This window comes from Nicotiana sylvestris, chromosome 7 (assembly GCF_000393655.2).
Source record: "Nicotiana sylvestris chromosome 7, ASM39365v2, whole genome shotgun sequence".
In the NCBI taxonomy this organism is placed as follows: domain Eukaryota; kingdom Viridiplantae; phylum Streptophyta; class Magnoliopsida; order Solanales; family Solanaceae; genus Nicotiana; species Nicotiana sylvestris.
The window spans coordinates 109,989,985-110,008,131 of NC_091063.1; the positions used below are offsets into that span (position 1 = coordinate 109,989,985).

The following is an 18,147-nucleotide window of genomic DNA, read 5'->3' on the forward strand; positions in this document are numbered from 1 at the left end:
ATTGAAGTGTTCACTATCACTATTGTTGAGTGTGTGAACTGCAGTACTTGAGGAGGTCGTTCTTACAAGTTATCTGGTTGCAAGTTTGTTGAGTCTTAGTTCATTGTATTAGGTTATCGATTTGTACTCTATGATTACTTAACACTTTGGAACAATTGTAGTTCGTGTGAACTCTGGTTTCTCAAGGCAGAGTGACTTGAGAGTGTATAACAGGCATGGTACTGTTTTGGGTGAGATTTGGGTCTTAAATTACACGAGTTGTAATCTAATACTTCTTTCTCGGCTCATTTATTATAGTAGAGTTTGAGTTAAATCCTACAAGGTATGTCTGATTTTTACACCTTTTGAATTGGGTGATTATTCACGTTAAATCTCGTATTCTTTATTTATCAGTCTTTCTATTATTGTTTACATAACTAAAGACCAAGGACAGACAAATCCTAGGAAGCACTCACTTTGACATTATGACTCTCCTGATCAGGCAAGAGCCATTTCATCTCGCATCTGCTTGTGTTGAAATTGAGAAGAGCATAACACATCTACAAAAAATTGGAGGAAGACAATGCAACATGATTTGACAGATTCTATCTCAAAGCTGCCGATAGAATAATTTCAAAAGCATTCTGACGATACCACCAAACGTGCTATAAACCGAAACACCCCCCCCCCCCCCCCCACAAAGCAAAACTCCTCGCCCAAATCCGTTCGAACTCATGTTTTGACAGGTGCCATTTTCGTTCAAATTTGATAGAGCATGGACGGAAATTTAAATATTTTACAATTGCTAGACCTGACATTACTTATGTTTTGACCTGACATTACCTATGTCCTGCGGTTGATAAGACAATTTGTGACATCAAAATTCTCTTTTAGCCGATTTAAAAGTAGCAATAGATAAGATTGAATCAACCACAAATTTTGCTTTTTCAATGCTTTGGGGAACAAGCACAACAAGCTCCACTTTTTTCCTAGTGCATACTACAGAGAAAACAACAATCCCTCCCCTTCTACTTACTTTTACACATTTCTTCGGCATACCTCAATACAAGATAACCGTAGGAAAAATATTAAATCAAAATCGGGACTCATAAGAGGAGACGTAGCTATGAGTGGCACTAAAGTCATTTGATCCCAATTTCAGGAAGCACCAATTTTGGAATTTAAGCCTACATAAAACATGTTTATTTCTTTCCCTTTTCAGATGGAAAAAAAGAAAAGCATTCCATGGTAACCACGACACATTTCTCGTAGGTTCCCTTTAAAGACGACAATCTGTTTTTTTTTTTTTTTGGGGGGGGGGGGGGGGTACTTCTTACTTTTGCATACCAAAGGTTGATATAATCCTCTTCCAGCAGGAATGAGAAGACACACTAGGTAACCAACTTTAATATTTAGTAAACATTTAAAGGGGAAAATGTGTATAAAAGACATGTTGGCGCCAGTTGCTATAACAGAGTACTGTCGGTTTTGTTTTCCAGCTCCCAACAAACAGAGATCATCACACCTTTTTTATAAGAGACAGATCATCACACATCTATAAGAGAAATTACCTCTCATCTGATGCATGTTGCATATGACCTTTAAAAAATAGCAATGGAATCATTGCAACGTAAAACAAGTCGAACATATTACAGCAATCCACAAGTGGCGAGACCCAACCGTTCCACACCATGAGAATAAGTTGAGGCCTGACGAAAGGTGAATCAAGATATAAGAATTCTGCACCTAAAGCCAAACCATAGAGGCTGCCTATAAACTATTTCTGAAATAACAAATGATTGATTATAATAGAAGGATAAAAACTACTTTTGGACATAGAACCAACCAACCAACCATATGATTAAAAACCTCATGGACATGCATAAAAGTTTTCTGAAAGATTTGCTTGGCCACTTTCACAGATCACTTGTAGAACTCAAAATCAGTATCAGGCTTTTTCACGTTCGTCCTGTACCCCTTTTCGAAGTCCTTGGGAAGAATGACATATCGATTCTTGCGCACAGCATGCATACCCGCTTCTTGACATATTGCAGCAATCTGCAGATATTGCAACATGCATCACATATATGCATTGCCACAAATTGACTCATTGATAATGGTTACTTGCATTTCTATCACTTAACCACAGTATTTATGCAATACAAGGGAAGAAAGGACAAACAGTTTCCACCAAACTATAGAACCATGAGCACTGACCACTGTTCTTGACATTCTAGGTAAGTAGCAAAGGACCCTATTTACCAAACCAAAGCAGATATAGAGTTGAAAGACTAACCTCAGCAGCACTAATTTTGTCAGGGCGAGAAACATAGTCCTCCAAGTCGACCTCATCACCTAAGTTCATCTTAGCAGTGCAGACCTGCCCAAAATAATCAATTTTAAATTGTGCTTGATTTAGTATGAAAAAGCGGAAATACTTTTGCGGAGATGCACAGTTTACAAGTTCATCTATCTAAACTACCTATACTCGGCCTTCCTCTTCACTTCTTTTTTCCCAAGGAATGAGGGAGAGGAAAGAAGACAAACATGAGTGGAAGATCATCTAACAACCAAAATTCACCTGAAAAACAAGCCTTTTCTGACGCCTATCAGGCAAAGGAAATTCAATCTTACGATCAAGCCTTCCAGGACGCAGAAGTGCAGGGTCCAATGTATCAGCTCTATTAGTAGCCATAATAACTTTCACATTAACAGTTTGGTCAAAACCATCCATCTGCAGTCGAAAACCAGAAAGAAATTCCATAAATATTCAAAGTATTTACATCTATACAGCCAGAACTACTTTAGATCTAAATAAAGAAGCATACCTGATTTAGCAACTCCATAAGGATACGCTGGACCTCTCTATCAGCTCCAGTCTGAGCATCAAACCTAGCAGTAGCAATTGCATCTACCTCATCAATGAATATGATTGCTGGTGCATTTTCTTTGGCAAGGCGAAAGACATCACGAACCATTCGTGGGCCCTACAACAGTCAAAGATTAAGTGAAATGATCAAAACTAGTATAAAATTAAAGCCAATGGTGGCTTGAAGCGATCCCATTTCACCAATCTTCATTCAGGATCAAAAAAGTTGTATCAAGATGAACATGCTGCAACGAAACATACAAAATGCAACGCTAAACTGCATTTTGAGATAATTGGACTCTGCTACCTGATTGCAAGCAGATCTGTCTACAATAACTTCTGTATTTCGAAAAATGGCTCATAAATGATGTCTGCTAGTGAGAGACGATTGAAACCAAAGAACCTGATGTCCCAATCATTGTATTCCTTAAGGTTGTAGGTATTGCTGGACATTCCATGTTACTTTATAGCAGTGATTTAAAAGGCACAAGGCAAACAGCTTTCAGGATTTATCATCTTTGGCATACGAATACTATAATTTAAGTCAAAAATACAAAAGACAAGGAAAGAGAAGGGAAAACCCATAAGCGATGTATAAAGGAAAATAGAGTAGCAAAGATTAGAGAATAAATCGACTACGTCACAAACTGGAATACAGATGTGCACCAGCTATCAGGTGTCATGTATGGAGTATCTGCTCTCAAAGGAGAGTGAATGTTCCTTCAATACATGGAAAAATCCATATTATAAGTTTTTATTTGGACTGGCATGTTTCCCAAATTTTGATATTATTTTGTCTCAATTAATTTTACTATTAGGTGTATTGTTCCGATCTGCTTGTGTTTTAGGAAATCAAAACGAGGTCAATTCATCAACAACACCGAGGACATCTGTATTGGCTTTTCGGAGAGAGAGACGGGGTGCGCACGCGCGGGGGGCTTTGCAAGCTAGAACTTCATCATGAGTTTGCTCTTTCTTCAAAAATAATAAAACCAGACAATTAAATGCTTTAACTTGATGCTCATCAATGAGAAACTTTAATGTAAAAAAGAGTTCTTTTTCCCAGGTCGGAAAAGTCATCACTCCCCCCCCCCCCCAAACCCCCCAAACCACCCAAAAAAAGCATACAGGTGAACACATCATCCACAAAAACGTATACCAATGTGGAATTTCCTCATTCCTTTTAAGCAAAGGCAAGTTATAAGAACCTCGATACTATGCAATTACAAACACTATTTATAATGTTAGAAGCTGAGTTTCATTTTAAAGGTGATAACTGCATATTCCCAAACTATCATGCCTGATCACTTGACCATGTTAGTGGCAGCCTCAAAACTTCAGTTTACACAGCCAGTAAGATGCTTGAGAAGTTCATAAAACTATCCAACCAAGTGACCATGGTACTCAGGGCTCTTTTTCCCCAGATACTTTGGCTGCCCATAACTACAAAATTCCAGCAAGGGTGAAAGCCGAAGTGCTTGGAAATTGTCTTTATGTTGGAAGAGGCCAAGTAGTAAATTCTGTTCCAGTTTGATACCTTTGTGAGGCTAGTCTGGTAGGATTTTTGTCGAAGTCAGCCAGTGGCAATGTTGTGTCTTACTACTCTTTAGTTTTCCATAGTGTCGGTTCTATGTAGTGTCTATCGCTTTTGCTTTGCATTACTTTCTAATTTGCATGATGTTATTTTTCATATGGTTTCTATTGGTGATATTGTCTCTTTTCGTCTTCTTGAGCCGAGGGTCTTTCGGAAGCAGCCTCTCTACTCCCTCGGGATAGGGGTAAGGTCTGCGTACGCATAATCCTCCCCAGACCCCACTAGTGGAATTTTACTGGGTCGTCGTTATTGTATTTTCTATTTTGCAAAAATAAAAAAATAAAAAAACGGTGATGAAAGAACTCAAGAAACCAATGTGTCAATAGTGGACACAGCCTGTAAGACAATGGATGAAAGTAAATCCAAAATTGGAAGGACAGCAGTTGGAACAAGGCTGCAATGCCAAAAATACATAAGGAACAAGGCTGCAATGCCAAAAATACATATTGCTCATATTAAGGATTTTCTTAAAGTAAAGCCAGCTAGAATATAAGAACATATACAGTATGTATCTCGTAATTAACAGTTAGGACCCAACTCTAAAACTGTTAGCTTCTAGGTCTCAGGCATTTGATCTGAAAGTCATATTAAACTGTGTCCGAAGATACAAAAAGTTAGTGAGCTACTATTAGTATCAAAGCTTTCACCCTACTTCTGTTACCTTAGCCTGGAAAGCAGCCTAGGAAACTAGGCCTCCTTCTATCCCGATATTGAGCCAAGCCCGGCACCCCTGATTGTGCTACGGATTCAGTTTCCCAAGAACAATCAAACAGTTCGTAAATCTAATTGTGTGACGTGATCGGCTGTTAGGACGATGGGGACGATAAAGAGTCCTCTAGCCCGGTCCTGTCCTTGCGTCCTTGTATTCTAATTGTTCTTACCGATCTAGCGAATCTATAGTCTTTCATTCTGTGGTTAGGCTTCTTTCTTTGTTGCCTCTTTGTTTCATAAGGATCGAAGAAATATTTCATGAATAAGTATTTCCAAAAATGCTACCAGAACATAGGGCATCCTTGAGAGTAGTTTTTGGCCAAACCACTTCCTCAAGATTGTTCTGGGACTTGAAGAATTTTTCAGACAATAAGTTCTGCTTGACATCTAATAAATGGTTTTAATTTTACACAGGCAAATCACGGATGCAGCACTAATAGCCAATGAAGTACTTGACTGGAGGATTAGAAGTGGAGAACCTGGTGTGATGTGCAAGCTTGACATAGAAATGGCATTTGACCAGCTCAGTTGGTCCTCTCTCATCTCTATTCTTAGGAAAATGGGATTTGGAGACAAATGGATCAAAATTAGCATCTCAACCGTGAAATATTCGGTGATAGTCATCAGAGGTCTAGTAGGTTTCTTCTCACCTCAGAGAGGGGCCAGACAAGGAGACCCCTCTCCCCCTTTTTGTTCATTATAGCAATGGAAGGTTTGAGCAAAAGTTGGAAAAGGCTACGCAAATTCAGTGGATTCAGGGTTTCAACGTGAGTATTGATCCTGGGAATTCACAGTGTCACAGTTGCTATATGTTGATGATACACTTATCTTCTACGAGGCTATAACATCACAAATGTTGTATTTGAATTTAACTCTTTTCCTCTTTTAAGCTTTATCAGGTTTACATATCAACATGCTGAAAAGCATCATGTATCTGTCAACAATGTGCCTAATTAGATCTGTCAAACATCATGGGTTGCACAATTGGGTCATTCCCTACCACCTATCTAGGTCTACCTCTTGGAGCAAATGCAAGAATGCTGAAATCTGGAATGAGATCATTGGGAAGTTTGAAAAGAGACTGGCAGCTTTGCAGATGCAGTACTTATCCATGGGAGAGAAGAGATTAACTTTCACTAACAGCATCCTTGATAGCATCGCCACTTAATACATGTCATTGTTCCCTGTCGTCTTCTTCAAGACTCAAAACTCCACGACTAGATCTGTATTCCCAAGCTCAAGAGTCAAGCCTCAATCAGCCCAAATGGAAGTTAAACAATGATTAATTGCATCACCAAATAAGATTTCCACCTCTGCTGGAACTCCATCGACACAACTTCATCACCAATTCTTCTGAGATCACCAATGCCAAAACTCTACATCGACCTCCTAATGCTAAAACAAGACCCAAGTACAGAGAATTCAAAAATAAGGTACACAAAATTCAGCTCTTAAATCATTTGCAGCAGTATTGTGCTGGTCATGGTGGGGTTATAGTAGTTAAGGACAGGTGGTCTTCTGGCGGAGGTAAAATAGCGAATGAGGGAAGTGGTACAGATGAAGGTGTGATATAAATCGTTTGAGTGCGGTAGTTTTCATGTAGATTTTTATGTGCTCTCTCTGTGTCATTCTTTTTTGCACGGACTAAAAAGGAAATAGGTTCACATAAATTAAAACGGAGGGAGTATTACGATAAAGTCAAAAATCAATTGTTTAGTGTCGCCTCTTCAGATTACACCCATTGGCAAGGAAAAGCATACCTTAGAGCCTTGATGGCGACACTGAAGTGCCTGCTAAGCGAAGCACTCAACATATTTTGAGCCTCGCTTGAGATCTTAAGCGCGCTTTAAGCACGCCTTTGACAACAGTGTATAGGGGAAGTGCTCGTGGATTAATGATGGTCTTCATATGGTGTTTTTGAGAGTGAAGAATTAATTGTTATGATAGCTGTGAGCACCTAATTTTTGAAGGGGTGTGACAATAGTGATCAATTTAGAGGGATGAGAATAGGGGACATAATTCATATTGATATAGTAAGTCTTGTTTGGGTTGCTTTAATAGTAGTCTTTAGTTTTTTTTCCATTCACTCGTAGTTTGTGGAAGAAACTTTAAGGGTCCTACTAATTGAGTTAAGGAAGCAAATTGTATCAATATCAATTGCTTTCTAGATCGTTCTGCAACACGTTTTGAACAAAATAAAAATATCTTCATTTTGAAATTCCATTGGACTCGACTGGAGCAATGTATTATAGGAATCATCCACTTTCAATCAAAGAGCTATTTCAACGATTCCCATGTTTGTAGTTCAAAAGGAAGAGGATCCCAGAAAATTTATTCGAACCTAATTCTTCCGGAATTTTCTATTCCAATCAACGGCCTCTTGCCAGGTGCTACTGAGGAGGGCACGACCCGAGAAAAATGGTGGTCAAATCTAGACCATTTTGAAAATTTCATGGGCAAATTTGATCATCTTTCCTTGTGAAAAAAGTGTCATTGGAGACTAAGCTTCCATCATTAGTCAATAAGGGTAAATCTAGTCCATTTGTAATGACATGGTAGATTTGACCGCAACTATTAACGGAGGCCAATCTAGACCATTTTGTTGAGTTCAAGGGAAAATTGGACTTCTCTTTTTTTATGATGGTGGCATCTGCGTTAGTAGCTTGCGCACACCTTCACTATTTCACCGGGTACCTCTTACTTCCCACCAGCAAAGGTACCAAATAACTCTATCTACTAAGGCTTAGGCAGATGGAAAGAAAGCACTTTGTGTTTTTGACCTCTATTGGGATTTGAACCCGAGACCATGGTTCTTTTCTCACTTTATTGACCATTAGGTCACACTCTTGGATGCAAGAAGTCTTTGAATCTTGTGGTCTTAAAATAAAGATGTATATAACATACCAAAATACTCTTTGAATTTTGTGGTCTTTAAACATACTATGTGATTCCCACAAGGGAATGACTAACTAAAAATCGAATGTGACATTCTTTTTAAACAATCAAAAAGCAAAATAAGACACATAAATTGAAACGGATGAAGTGCTACATAATTCCAAGTTGCTAGTTTCTAATACATTCCTTGGAATATTCACCAACTACCTCAATCCCAAGTTAATTGTGGTCGACAACATTTATTCTCCAAAATCTTTATGCTCAATTAGGCAATAATTCATGCCAATAGTAAATAATAAACTGTAAATTAATCAACTATACTTCAATCCCAAGTTAGTTGTGGTTGACAACATTTAATCTTTCAAATCTTTATTCTCTATTTGACCATATTTCATGCCAATAGTGAATAATAAAATCTCTAGAACTAGAAATTCTCTAAATCACACACCCTCAAACTGGAGTACAAGCATCTTACAAAAACAAAGAAAACTTGGGCAATTCTCGAAAAATTAATGTCACTTCATCAACTACACCTTTGCTCAAATGCTTTTTGTTACTAAGTAGTTGGTGCAATTCTCTCCCCCATAACTTCCCCTGAGCTTTTTTGAATTTTTTAGATCCTTGGAATTACCTTAGCTAGCCTGCATTGGAGCTAAGACTTTCTTTTGTACTCATCATTCTTTTGTTCTTTTCTTTTTGCATCTGCTTGATGCCATTGGAAACAGACGCTCTATCCTCACAAGGTAGGGGTAAGGTCTGCGTACACACTACCCTCCCCAGACCCCACGGTATGGGATAATACTGAGTATGTTGTTGCTGTTAATCTGCTTGATGCCATTAATGAATATTTCTTGGTTAATCAAAAACAACTACACCTTAGTCTAACAGTTGTTATCACCTATTTCGATCCTTCGCTTATATTATCTTCTACTCTTAACTATGTCCATGTGCTTTCGAGAGATTGTAGGTCTTTTGAAGTAACTACCCTCAATGTGATTTTTATCTCATCCATCTTTTCTACCTTCAATCATCATTATGCCGCATCTATAAATAGTGTGTGCTAAGATCCATAGAGGACATAGCAAAACCAATATGTTCTTTTTGGCCACACCACCACTCTATAAAACCTGTCTCACTTTTTTAGGTATCTTCTTATCATGTAACAATCCCACTACACTTCTGCATTCAGTCGTCACACTTCCATTCTCCATAGCACTGGGTCTTGATATTTGCAATGTTTGCATTTAGACATCATACTCCTATAAAATCTAACTGCACTTTTACTCATCTTATGTGCTAAACCTACGGTGATAAATTCTAACTTCTAGTTCTTCAACAATCGTTATTCTATAGAGTGTCTCCATGATTCCTACTTTTGCTCGTTCTTTGCTAGTCCATTAACACAATATTATTTTAAAATAACACACAATAACAACCTTATCTTGTATGCTATTGGTTGGTTTGTCAATAATCAAGATACGTAATGGGTAACTTCTCTATATATCATCCATGTATTCTCGCTCTCTCACACTGATGATTGTTCTACATAATATCCGTCATTGCATTACATATTTTATGCGAATTCCTTTCCTCTTTTCTTGAGCACACACAAAAAGACTTTTCTTCAACATAATTTTCTAATAAAGACTTTCCTTAACACTATGCCATACACTTTCTCTAAACCAATGAGTATCATGTGGGAATCTGCATTTCTCTCACTTCACTTTTATTCTTTTTACGGGGTAAACCTATAGTGATAAATAACTTCTAGTTCTTCGGAAACCGTTGTTCTCTAGGGTGGCTCCATAATTCCTGCTTTTGTTCAACTCATTTGCTATTTATTTCATTGACACAGTATTACTTGAAAATAACACACAACAAAAACTTTATCTTGTATTCTATTGGTTAGTTCGTTAATAATCAAGATATACAGTACTGGTCAAAGCAGATCATAAGTGTAAACCCACAATTATTAGGAAATTCTCTATATATCATCCTTGTATTCTCGCACTCTTGCATTGATGATTGTTCCCTGTAATATCCTTCATTGCATTTTTATATATTTTTGTAAACTAGTTTCTGCATACGTGCGTTGCACGTAAATTTTTCGTCATTTAAATATATGAAAGAATAAAAAGCTAACTATTAAAAAGTATATATAAGAAAAAAAGATTACTTGCAAAGCAATTGACATGGATACTATGCAAAAATCTATATATATATAGCTTTGGAGACTCAAAAATATTTGGATTCTGCTATGGCAGCAGCTATTACGAATTCTTGAACCAGTTGACTCAAAAATATTTGGATTCTTCTATGGCAGCAGCTATTACGAATTCTTGAACCAGTTGATCTTCAATAAACATAATCTCATCGTTACATATATATATATATATATATACCGGTGTCTAGGATGGACGAATAATTAGTCTTTATCCGGTAGGACTAACAATTATGGTACATAAGTCTCCTCAGCTTTTACCCTAAACTTTGACTTGAAGTCTTTAGACAAAAGAATTAGGATTCTATGATTCTATCTTATACAATACAAATTCGCGAGGAGCTGTTGATGTCCTAAACGAATTAGAAACTTATCCTCTATAGCATGCGGCGGCGATTAAGTTGAGTTAAAACAGAATTATATTCAATATTACAATTATATCTAACATTACATTGCTTCATAAAAAGATACTTTACTTTCCAAAGGGCATAAAAGTCTTATCAATATTTATGGGGATATTTTTGTCACTCAATATTTAGCATTCTAGCATTCGTGCTTTTATAATAATATAGATATAGATTCCTTTCCTCTTGAGCACCCACAAAAAGACTTTTCTTCAACATAACTTTTTGATAAAGACTTCCCTTAATACTATGTCATGTGCTTTCTCTAAACCAACGAGTATCACGTGGGAATCTGCATTTCTTTCCCTGTAAACTTTCATCAGTTTTATTGGAAAAAAAAAAAAAAACTCTATTGTAGATCAACCAGGCATAAATCCAAAATGGTTCTCTATCACAATTGGAATGTCCCAAAGTTTATGCTGTAACACTCTTTCACAAATTTCACCATACGACTCATAAGATTAACACAACGATAATTCACACAACTTTGTTCTTATTTATTGAAACAAGGGTATCGTTTCTCCACTCATTCAGCATCTTTCTTCTCCTTAATATATATTGAATTACCTTGATTAGTCATCTAACTCAACCTTTTCAAAATACTTCCAAACCTCGATAAGAATAGTTTTTGAACAAGAAGTTTTTCTAAATATCATATTCCCCATTGCTTTGCATCCTTTACTTCAGTAGACCTAATTCTACCAGTGTAGCTAAGATTAAGTTATTCTCGTGTTATCATACTTTAAAACTAAGCAAAAGTTTACTGAGTTCTAAACATTAAGAATGGTTACTTGGAGTCCGCTTCTTCCAAAACGAATCATGGCTCACTGGTCTAAAACACAAAACAACCTTAGGTAGCCAAACAGTTCAAAAACTCATGTGTGAGCTCCAAACATGATTCTAACCTTTTAAACGTGTTCCCAGGGCAACAGTGTTAATTGCCTAAACAAGACCATAGTAGGAGTATTTCTGTCGCTCTTGCATTATCTACTGCTTATGTCATTTAAAAGGAAAATGGGACCTCTCACGCAAAAAAAGTTGCTTTTCTTCCAAATCCCCCTTTATGAGACAGAACCGGAAAGACTTTAAATGCGAAGTTTTTGTTTGAATGGATGCAACTGGAAGAGTTCAACAGTCATGAGTAATAGGTGATAACAACAGATTAACACATAAAATATCAAGGCTCAGGGCATTTCAAGATTTCAATGCTTACCTCACCCAAGTACTTCTGAACAAATTCCGAGCCAACAACCCTTATGAAGGATGCAGTCGTGTGATGCGCAACAGCCTTTGCAAGCATGGTTTTTCCAGTACCTGGTGGACCGTACAGCAAAACACCACGGGGTGGATCTATACCAATCTGCTTGTACAAGTCATGATGGGTCAGAGGTAACTCAACAGCTTCACGGATTTCCTGCTTCTGAATGTCACATCCTCCAATATCCTGGTTTCAGGGAAAATGTGTGTAAAAAGTAAGGAAATAATAAAAACTAATAACAAGAACTGGATTAAACCAGAAATTTACTTCCAATATAGTAGCCAGACACATGTTACATGCACATGTACATATGTAAGGTGCCATTACTAAACCAAAAGGCCACATAGTTGTCCTAATAAGCATTCTAAGCTTAGAACAATATTTTCCCTCTAACAGCAGTAGTCTTTTTCGGTCTTAAGCACAAAACTGGAGAAATGTTAAGAATTGTGCCCTCCACATTCATCTTCCCTGCTAATAAGGAAAAGTGAATCTAATGACAAAGTTCCTTTTTGTGTCAGTTAAATTTCCAAGTTCCCTTCCAATCACCTACATGCTATTTACATGTGAATCAATAAATTGTTAGTACATGTCTACGTGATGCAATATTTCATATGTCACTTCCACGCAACTCCTAATAATAGTTAACTATCTACAGTTTCTTGCAAGTTGAGGCCAGTGGAAAAATCTTGTTTAGTGCCCACAATTTATTTTACAAAATTTTAAAAAAAGATAAGAGTAAATGTTATGATACACTATGGACAATAAGATGCTAAACTGAATGACAGCGATTGCTACAAAAAAGATTCTACATTATTGAAAGGAAACAGAGTCTGTCCTTGTAAGTACTCATGGAAGACTCCAGTTAATTGTCAAATTACATATATCTACTTTTTTAATGCTAATTGTGGTGTCCGAACCAGCTTGCGCATACCTTGACTAATTACAAAGGGTACGTGCTACCTGCTACCTCCCACCAGCGCAAGTAGCGGGTTCTGTCTTCTTCCTCCGCTGGAATTTGAACTGAGACCTTATGGTTCTCAACCTATTTGATGGACCACTAGGCCACATCCTTGGGTACGTGATGAATACTTTTTCTTAGAGACTTTAGTTAGTTTTGCAACTTTTAGTGGTCAAAAATTTCTCCTGAAAGCCATTTTGCCTTTTGGAGCAAGGAATAAATAGAATTCTACAAAATCCGAAGGACATTTCTGGATTAGGATACTATGATTACCCCCGAACCACATGCATTGTGGTCACAACCAATAGTTGCATATACAATTGCTCTCACTGATAATGAAAGTCGGTTGCTCGTAATTTAATGAAATTTATAATAAAATGAGTTGATATACTTTTTGACACTATTTGAAAATCAACTTTCAATCTCTTCTTTAATCTGCAATAATAACATGTGTTATATGCTTTTTGCCATTATTTGACAGAACAACTTCATTCTCTTCTTTTATCTGCAACAATCGAGAATGTAACATCAGACTCTAGGATTTTCGAGGTTGAAAAGCTAAGTATCTAATTTTTAGGCAGCTAATAAATACTTCCCTATAACTATTTGAGGGCTGAGGCTATAACCCCTTATCTAAACCTAATTCATATTTGAAGTTTTAAAACTATGATTGCAATGCAAAGAGTTTGTAGCTAGTCTCAATTCATGCCTAAATCGGCAACTCCTATTCTCGACATAGCAAACCCTAGCGCATCCCAGAAACTATAGATTAAATTATAAAACTCTAGTTCCAATCATGAATAACAGCCCTAAATTTCACGAATAGATACAACAATAAGTACTATTAAGAACTATCATTATCAGCGATACAAAAATTTTAATCAACAAATTGACATAAGAACCATACTCAACATATCACGGTAAAAAACCTAACTGCAAAATTCAGGAACCAAAGACTTACAGTGTAAGTAACGTCAGGCTTCTCCGATTGGCTAAGCAGCGAAATACTGGAATCTGCCTCAGGAGGTAAAACATCGACAAGGGCATTCGAGTGGCGGTGCAAAGCAACAGAAGCCGAGGGTTTAAGGAGCTCCCGATTAATCGTACTGAGTATCCTGACGTAGTAATTGGAACCAGTAGTGGAACCAACTATGGCGTTATTCTGGTCAATCATCTCCATGAACTGGCCGATTACGAGCGGCACCGATTGGATCCGCTTGACCTCTTCCTGAGCTCGTAGGTTTTCTCGCCTGAGATTCTTAAGCTCGTCCTTCACGTATTCTTCTTGAATGTCAATGAACTCGAGCTGTCGTAGAAGAGATTTGAGGCGGCCATAGAGGTCATCTTCGCCGCCGTCGGAGGTAACGTCGTGTACGGATGAGTACGGCCGAGTTGCCGGTGGCTCCGCAGCGGGTGTTGGATCGAGAACCATTGGTGTTGCCATTGATGGGACTGGAAGAGACTAATGAGAGCTGACAGAGAATAGGGAGAGCGAGAGAATGGAGTAGGAAACAAGGAACTGGGAGATACTAACTTGGTGGCTTATTGCAAGGGGTAGCAATTGTTTAGCTAATTATATTTCATATCTAGGGAGTAATTGTTTGCCGCATGATATTCAATTTGGTTATATACAGTGAGCATTTGGACATAAGAATGGTAAAATTCCCAAAAAAAAAAGAAGTGAAATTTTTTTTAAGTGAAAATGGTATTTAAAAATTAGAGTTGTGTTTGGACATGAATATAATTTTGTGCTATTTTTGAGCTTTTGGGATTGATCTTAGCGAAAATTTTGAAAAACAGATTTTTTGAGTTTTTCAAATTTTCGAAAAATTCCAAAATGCATCTTCACATGAAAATTGGAAATTTTATGAATAAATACTGATTTCAAAAGAAAAAGGAAAAAAATTCTTATGTCCAAACGGGCTCATATTATATTCAATTTGGATATATTCTGTTCTTTTATATTTTATATTGTATTCAATTGGAATGTAATTGTTCTATAATATTTTACATTATATTCAATTTAATGTATAGTTCAAACAACAAAAAATAAGAAATATGGTGTATTCAATATTCGGTTATACTCAAGTTATATTCGAGAAATCAAGTTATGATGTTGTTGCTGATGACCACAACTTGAATAATGGAGTTCAAATGTGGTCACAACAATATTGTGGGTTCGGGTTCGAGACGAAGTTGATGAAGAATTGTTTATTGAGAAGTTGAAGAAGTTCATCTTCTTCGTCTCTGTCTTCGGCATCTTCGAGGTGTACAACTCTGTTATGGAATGGCCCAACACTGAAGAAAATGAATTAAAGGGTCTTTTGGATTTTCCTTGCTGGTACATGCTTGGAAGAGATGAGCAAATTAAGTTCCAAGCAAGGAAATTAAAACTACAGTTGTCTTTCATTCACTAGCGAGTCGGGTTATGGGTAATTGAGTTGTGAACCGGGTAGATTAAACTGGGGGTGAGTCGTTTAATGAGGAGCTGCCAAGTTGTCCTCCGTCAAAAATAAGGGCAAATGTGATTCATGGTATAACGGTAGGGTTTGAAATGGCCAAATAGTATAACGAAGGGTAAGTTTAAACAATTTTCAATAGCAAAGGAATATATTTGGCCCTTTTCCGTTATAAATTTGACATTACTTTCAAATCTGTGATAAATGTCTAAACCTGGGTTTCAAATGGTAATTTTTTATCATTTTAGTTTTTCTTAGTTGTTTTACTTATTAATATTACTTCTTTACATTCTTCCTATAAAAATATGTGGCACCAATAATGGGTCAATCTTTATTATAATATACCAAAATAGGAGGAACCACTTTACAATTTTTTTTTGATGTTATTGTATAAAAAATAGCTTCATTTATTTATAATATAATGTAAATTATTTTATTGTCAGATTCAATGTCCGTGAGTCAAGCATGTAATGATTATGGTAATGAATCTGATTATGGAGAGTTTGAAGACTCAAATTGTGGTCTACACGAAGATGACATTTTATTTGACAAATATGTTGATTCTTCTGTTGAAACCTTTTCTGTCATTGTCAATTGGAATGCAAGAACAAATGATAATATTTGAGAGCTTATTAGCAAAGAGCAGCAACTGAAGATGCAAAATGAAGATTGCTACTCAGATTGTGTTGTTTCCATGACACAAAAAGCTTGAATAGTGATAGTGATGCATCTACCGAAGATTTTAATTTTGCGAAGCATAATCCAAAGACTGATGGCTTTGATCCTAAATTAGAATTAGGGTAAGTGTTTGGAAGTAAACAAGAGTTTAAGCAAGTTGTGATTACTCATGAGGTAAACCGAGGAAGGACAATCAGGTCAGTTAAGGATGATACAAAAAGAGCAAGGGGAGAATGTAAGCGTAAAAATTCTTGTAAGTGGGTAATTCTAGTTTAAAAATGCACAGGAATACATATTTTCAGATAAAGACTTACCACTCCGAGCATACTTGTTTTTGTTGGAATGTCAAGAATAAGAATGTCACTTCCACTTGGATTTTAAAGAGGTATGTCAACAAAATCAAATCAAACAGAGATTGGAAGACATCAAAATTTGGAGATGATGTCAGTAGAGAGCTCGGAGTAGACGTGTCTTTATGTCAAGCAAGAAAGGCTAAAAAGAAGGCTCTTGCTCTTGTTGTTGATAACTTAAATGATCAGTTTAGTAAATTGTGAAATTATTACAATGAGATAGTGAGATCCAATCCTGCAACATCAATTTATATGAAGTTAACACCAAATGAGACCCCTGACAATCAAGTGCAGTAGACCTGGTCATAATAAAAGAACTTGCACTTAATCAGATGCTATAGAACTAGAACCAACTAACTACCCTTCATCTTTTGACTCTAGTTGGAAGCAAGAATCTACCTCTTTTCTTGACAAACTTCCGATTAGATACATATATTAATATTGCTAGTATTACTTTATTTTAATCAAACCAATATAACTTAAAGTTCTTCTTGTTGTTTTTTCAGGTTAGAAGATGTAAGTATCATGAATGCGCCTCAAGCAGCATAGCATTATGGATGTTGGCAACCGTTACCAGTAACAATTATGTCTTAAGTTGTAATTGTTTACCTCAAAAATACGAGTAACAATTAAATTTGATTAGTGATTTTAAAGATATATGATTTAGTTCAATACCAATTGATAATCGAGAAATATGAAGTAGAAATGAAAGATAGAAGTGAATCAACCCAATGTTACTCAACAGAAGTGACCTCGAGCTTAGTGACCCCAAGGTAGACTTAGAACAATAAGAATAATTATGCAAGAAAAGTAAGTAAAAACAATAGAGCTAAAGGATGATTCTGATGAACGGTAGGCAAAAAGTAGAGAGTATATTTTTTGCTCAATGATTAGATGATGTTACAAATGATTGGGGTCCCCTTTATATAATGGGGAACCCCTAAATAAGGTATATTTTTATTTGCAGTAAGGAATATTCTTGGTACAGCTGTCTAACCGCCTAGTACAGAATCGTACAATCTTATTCCGGGATTTGCGCTACGATCTTGGGGACGTGGCAAGAATCTAGCTCATTCTGTTACAAATTCATAACGTACTATTCCGAGGTCGAGCTGTATGTATCATGCTCTGTTTTCGAACTCGGGTCTGGTCCCTCGAGCCCGAACTCGATCTTGTCCGGACTCGAACTTCCGACGACCTCTCGAGTATGTAGATCGAAGTCATTCGATCTCAACCGTATGCAGATAGTCCCCACGTTTCTTAGAATAAGATGATAAGAAACGATTTGATCTACATTTTTCCGAAGTCTTTAGTGATGACGTCATTTCCGTGATGCAGGCGTTCGAAGTGAATGAAATGTCCCATCGGTCCACTTTCCTAAAAATATTGAATGTACGCCAGTATTGGTCATCCACTAGCGCCGCCGAACCGTCGTTGCCCTTCTATAAATATGAGGCTATTCCTTTGAGTAAAGAGCTTTACTCTTTCATTACATCTTTTCCTTCTTCATCTCTTTCTCTAATCACCTGTTTCCACCGCCTCTTTAAGCGTCGGAAAATGCCAAGTTCTTCTAAAAACACCACATTCCGACACAGTCTGTATTCTTTAGCTTGAAATCATGGCTAAAACTACCAAAATGGTCCCCCAAAAAGATAAAGTGTCATCTTCTTCTACCTCCCATACTACAAGAAAAACGCCCTTTAGCGAAGGAAAAAATGGTCCTTAATAGTCAATTTCTGGTCACTAAAAGTCAATAGCGACCAGAAACCCG

The 18,147-nt window shown here is 36.8% G+C and overlaps 1 protein-coding gene across 2 annotated transcripts; it reads right to left on the reverse strand.

The window, feature by feature from the left end:
- Window positions 1-1,375: 1,375 nt before the first annotated feature.
- LOC104228828 (26S proteasome regulatory subunit 6B homolog) lies at window positions 1,376-14,488 on the reverse strand. 2 transcript variants are annotated; one of them, XR_711432.2, is made up of 7 exons: window positions 13,851-14,477; window positions 11,887-12,117; window positions 2,808-2,966; window positions 2,561-2,713; window positions 2,276-2,359; window positions 1,834-2,037; window positions 1,376-1,688 (listed from the first exon to the last, which is right to left on the reverse strand). XR_711432.2 is itself a non-coding variant. In XM_009781372.2 (6 exons), exons 1-6 carry the CDS (start codon window positions 14,331-14,333, stop codon window positions 1,903-1,905), a joined length of 1,245 nt encoding a protein of 414 aa, XP_009779674.1. In that variant the 5' UTR covers window positions 14,334-14,488; the 3' UTR covers window positions 1,376-1,902. The 2 variants fall into 2 exon arrangements, 1 of the variants encoding a protein (XP_009779674.1); XM_009781372.2 differs by having other exon boundaries at window positions 1,376-2,037; window positions 13,851-14,488.
- Between the last annotated feature and the right edge of the window lie 3,659 nt (window positions 14,489-18,147).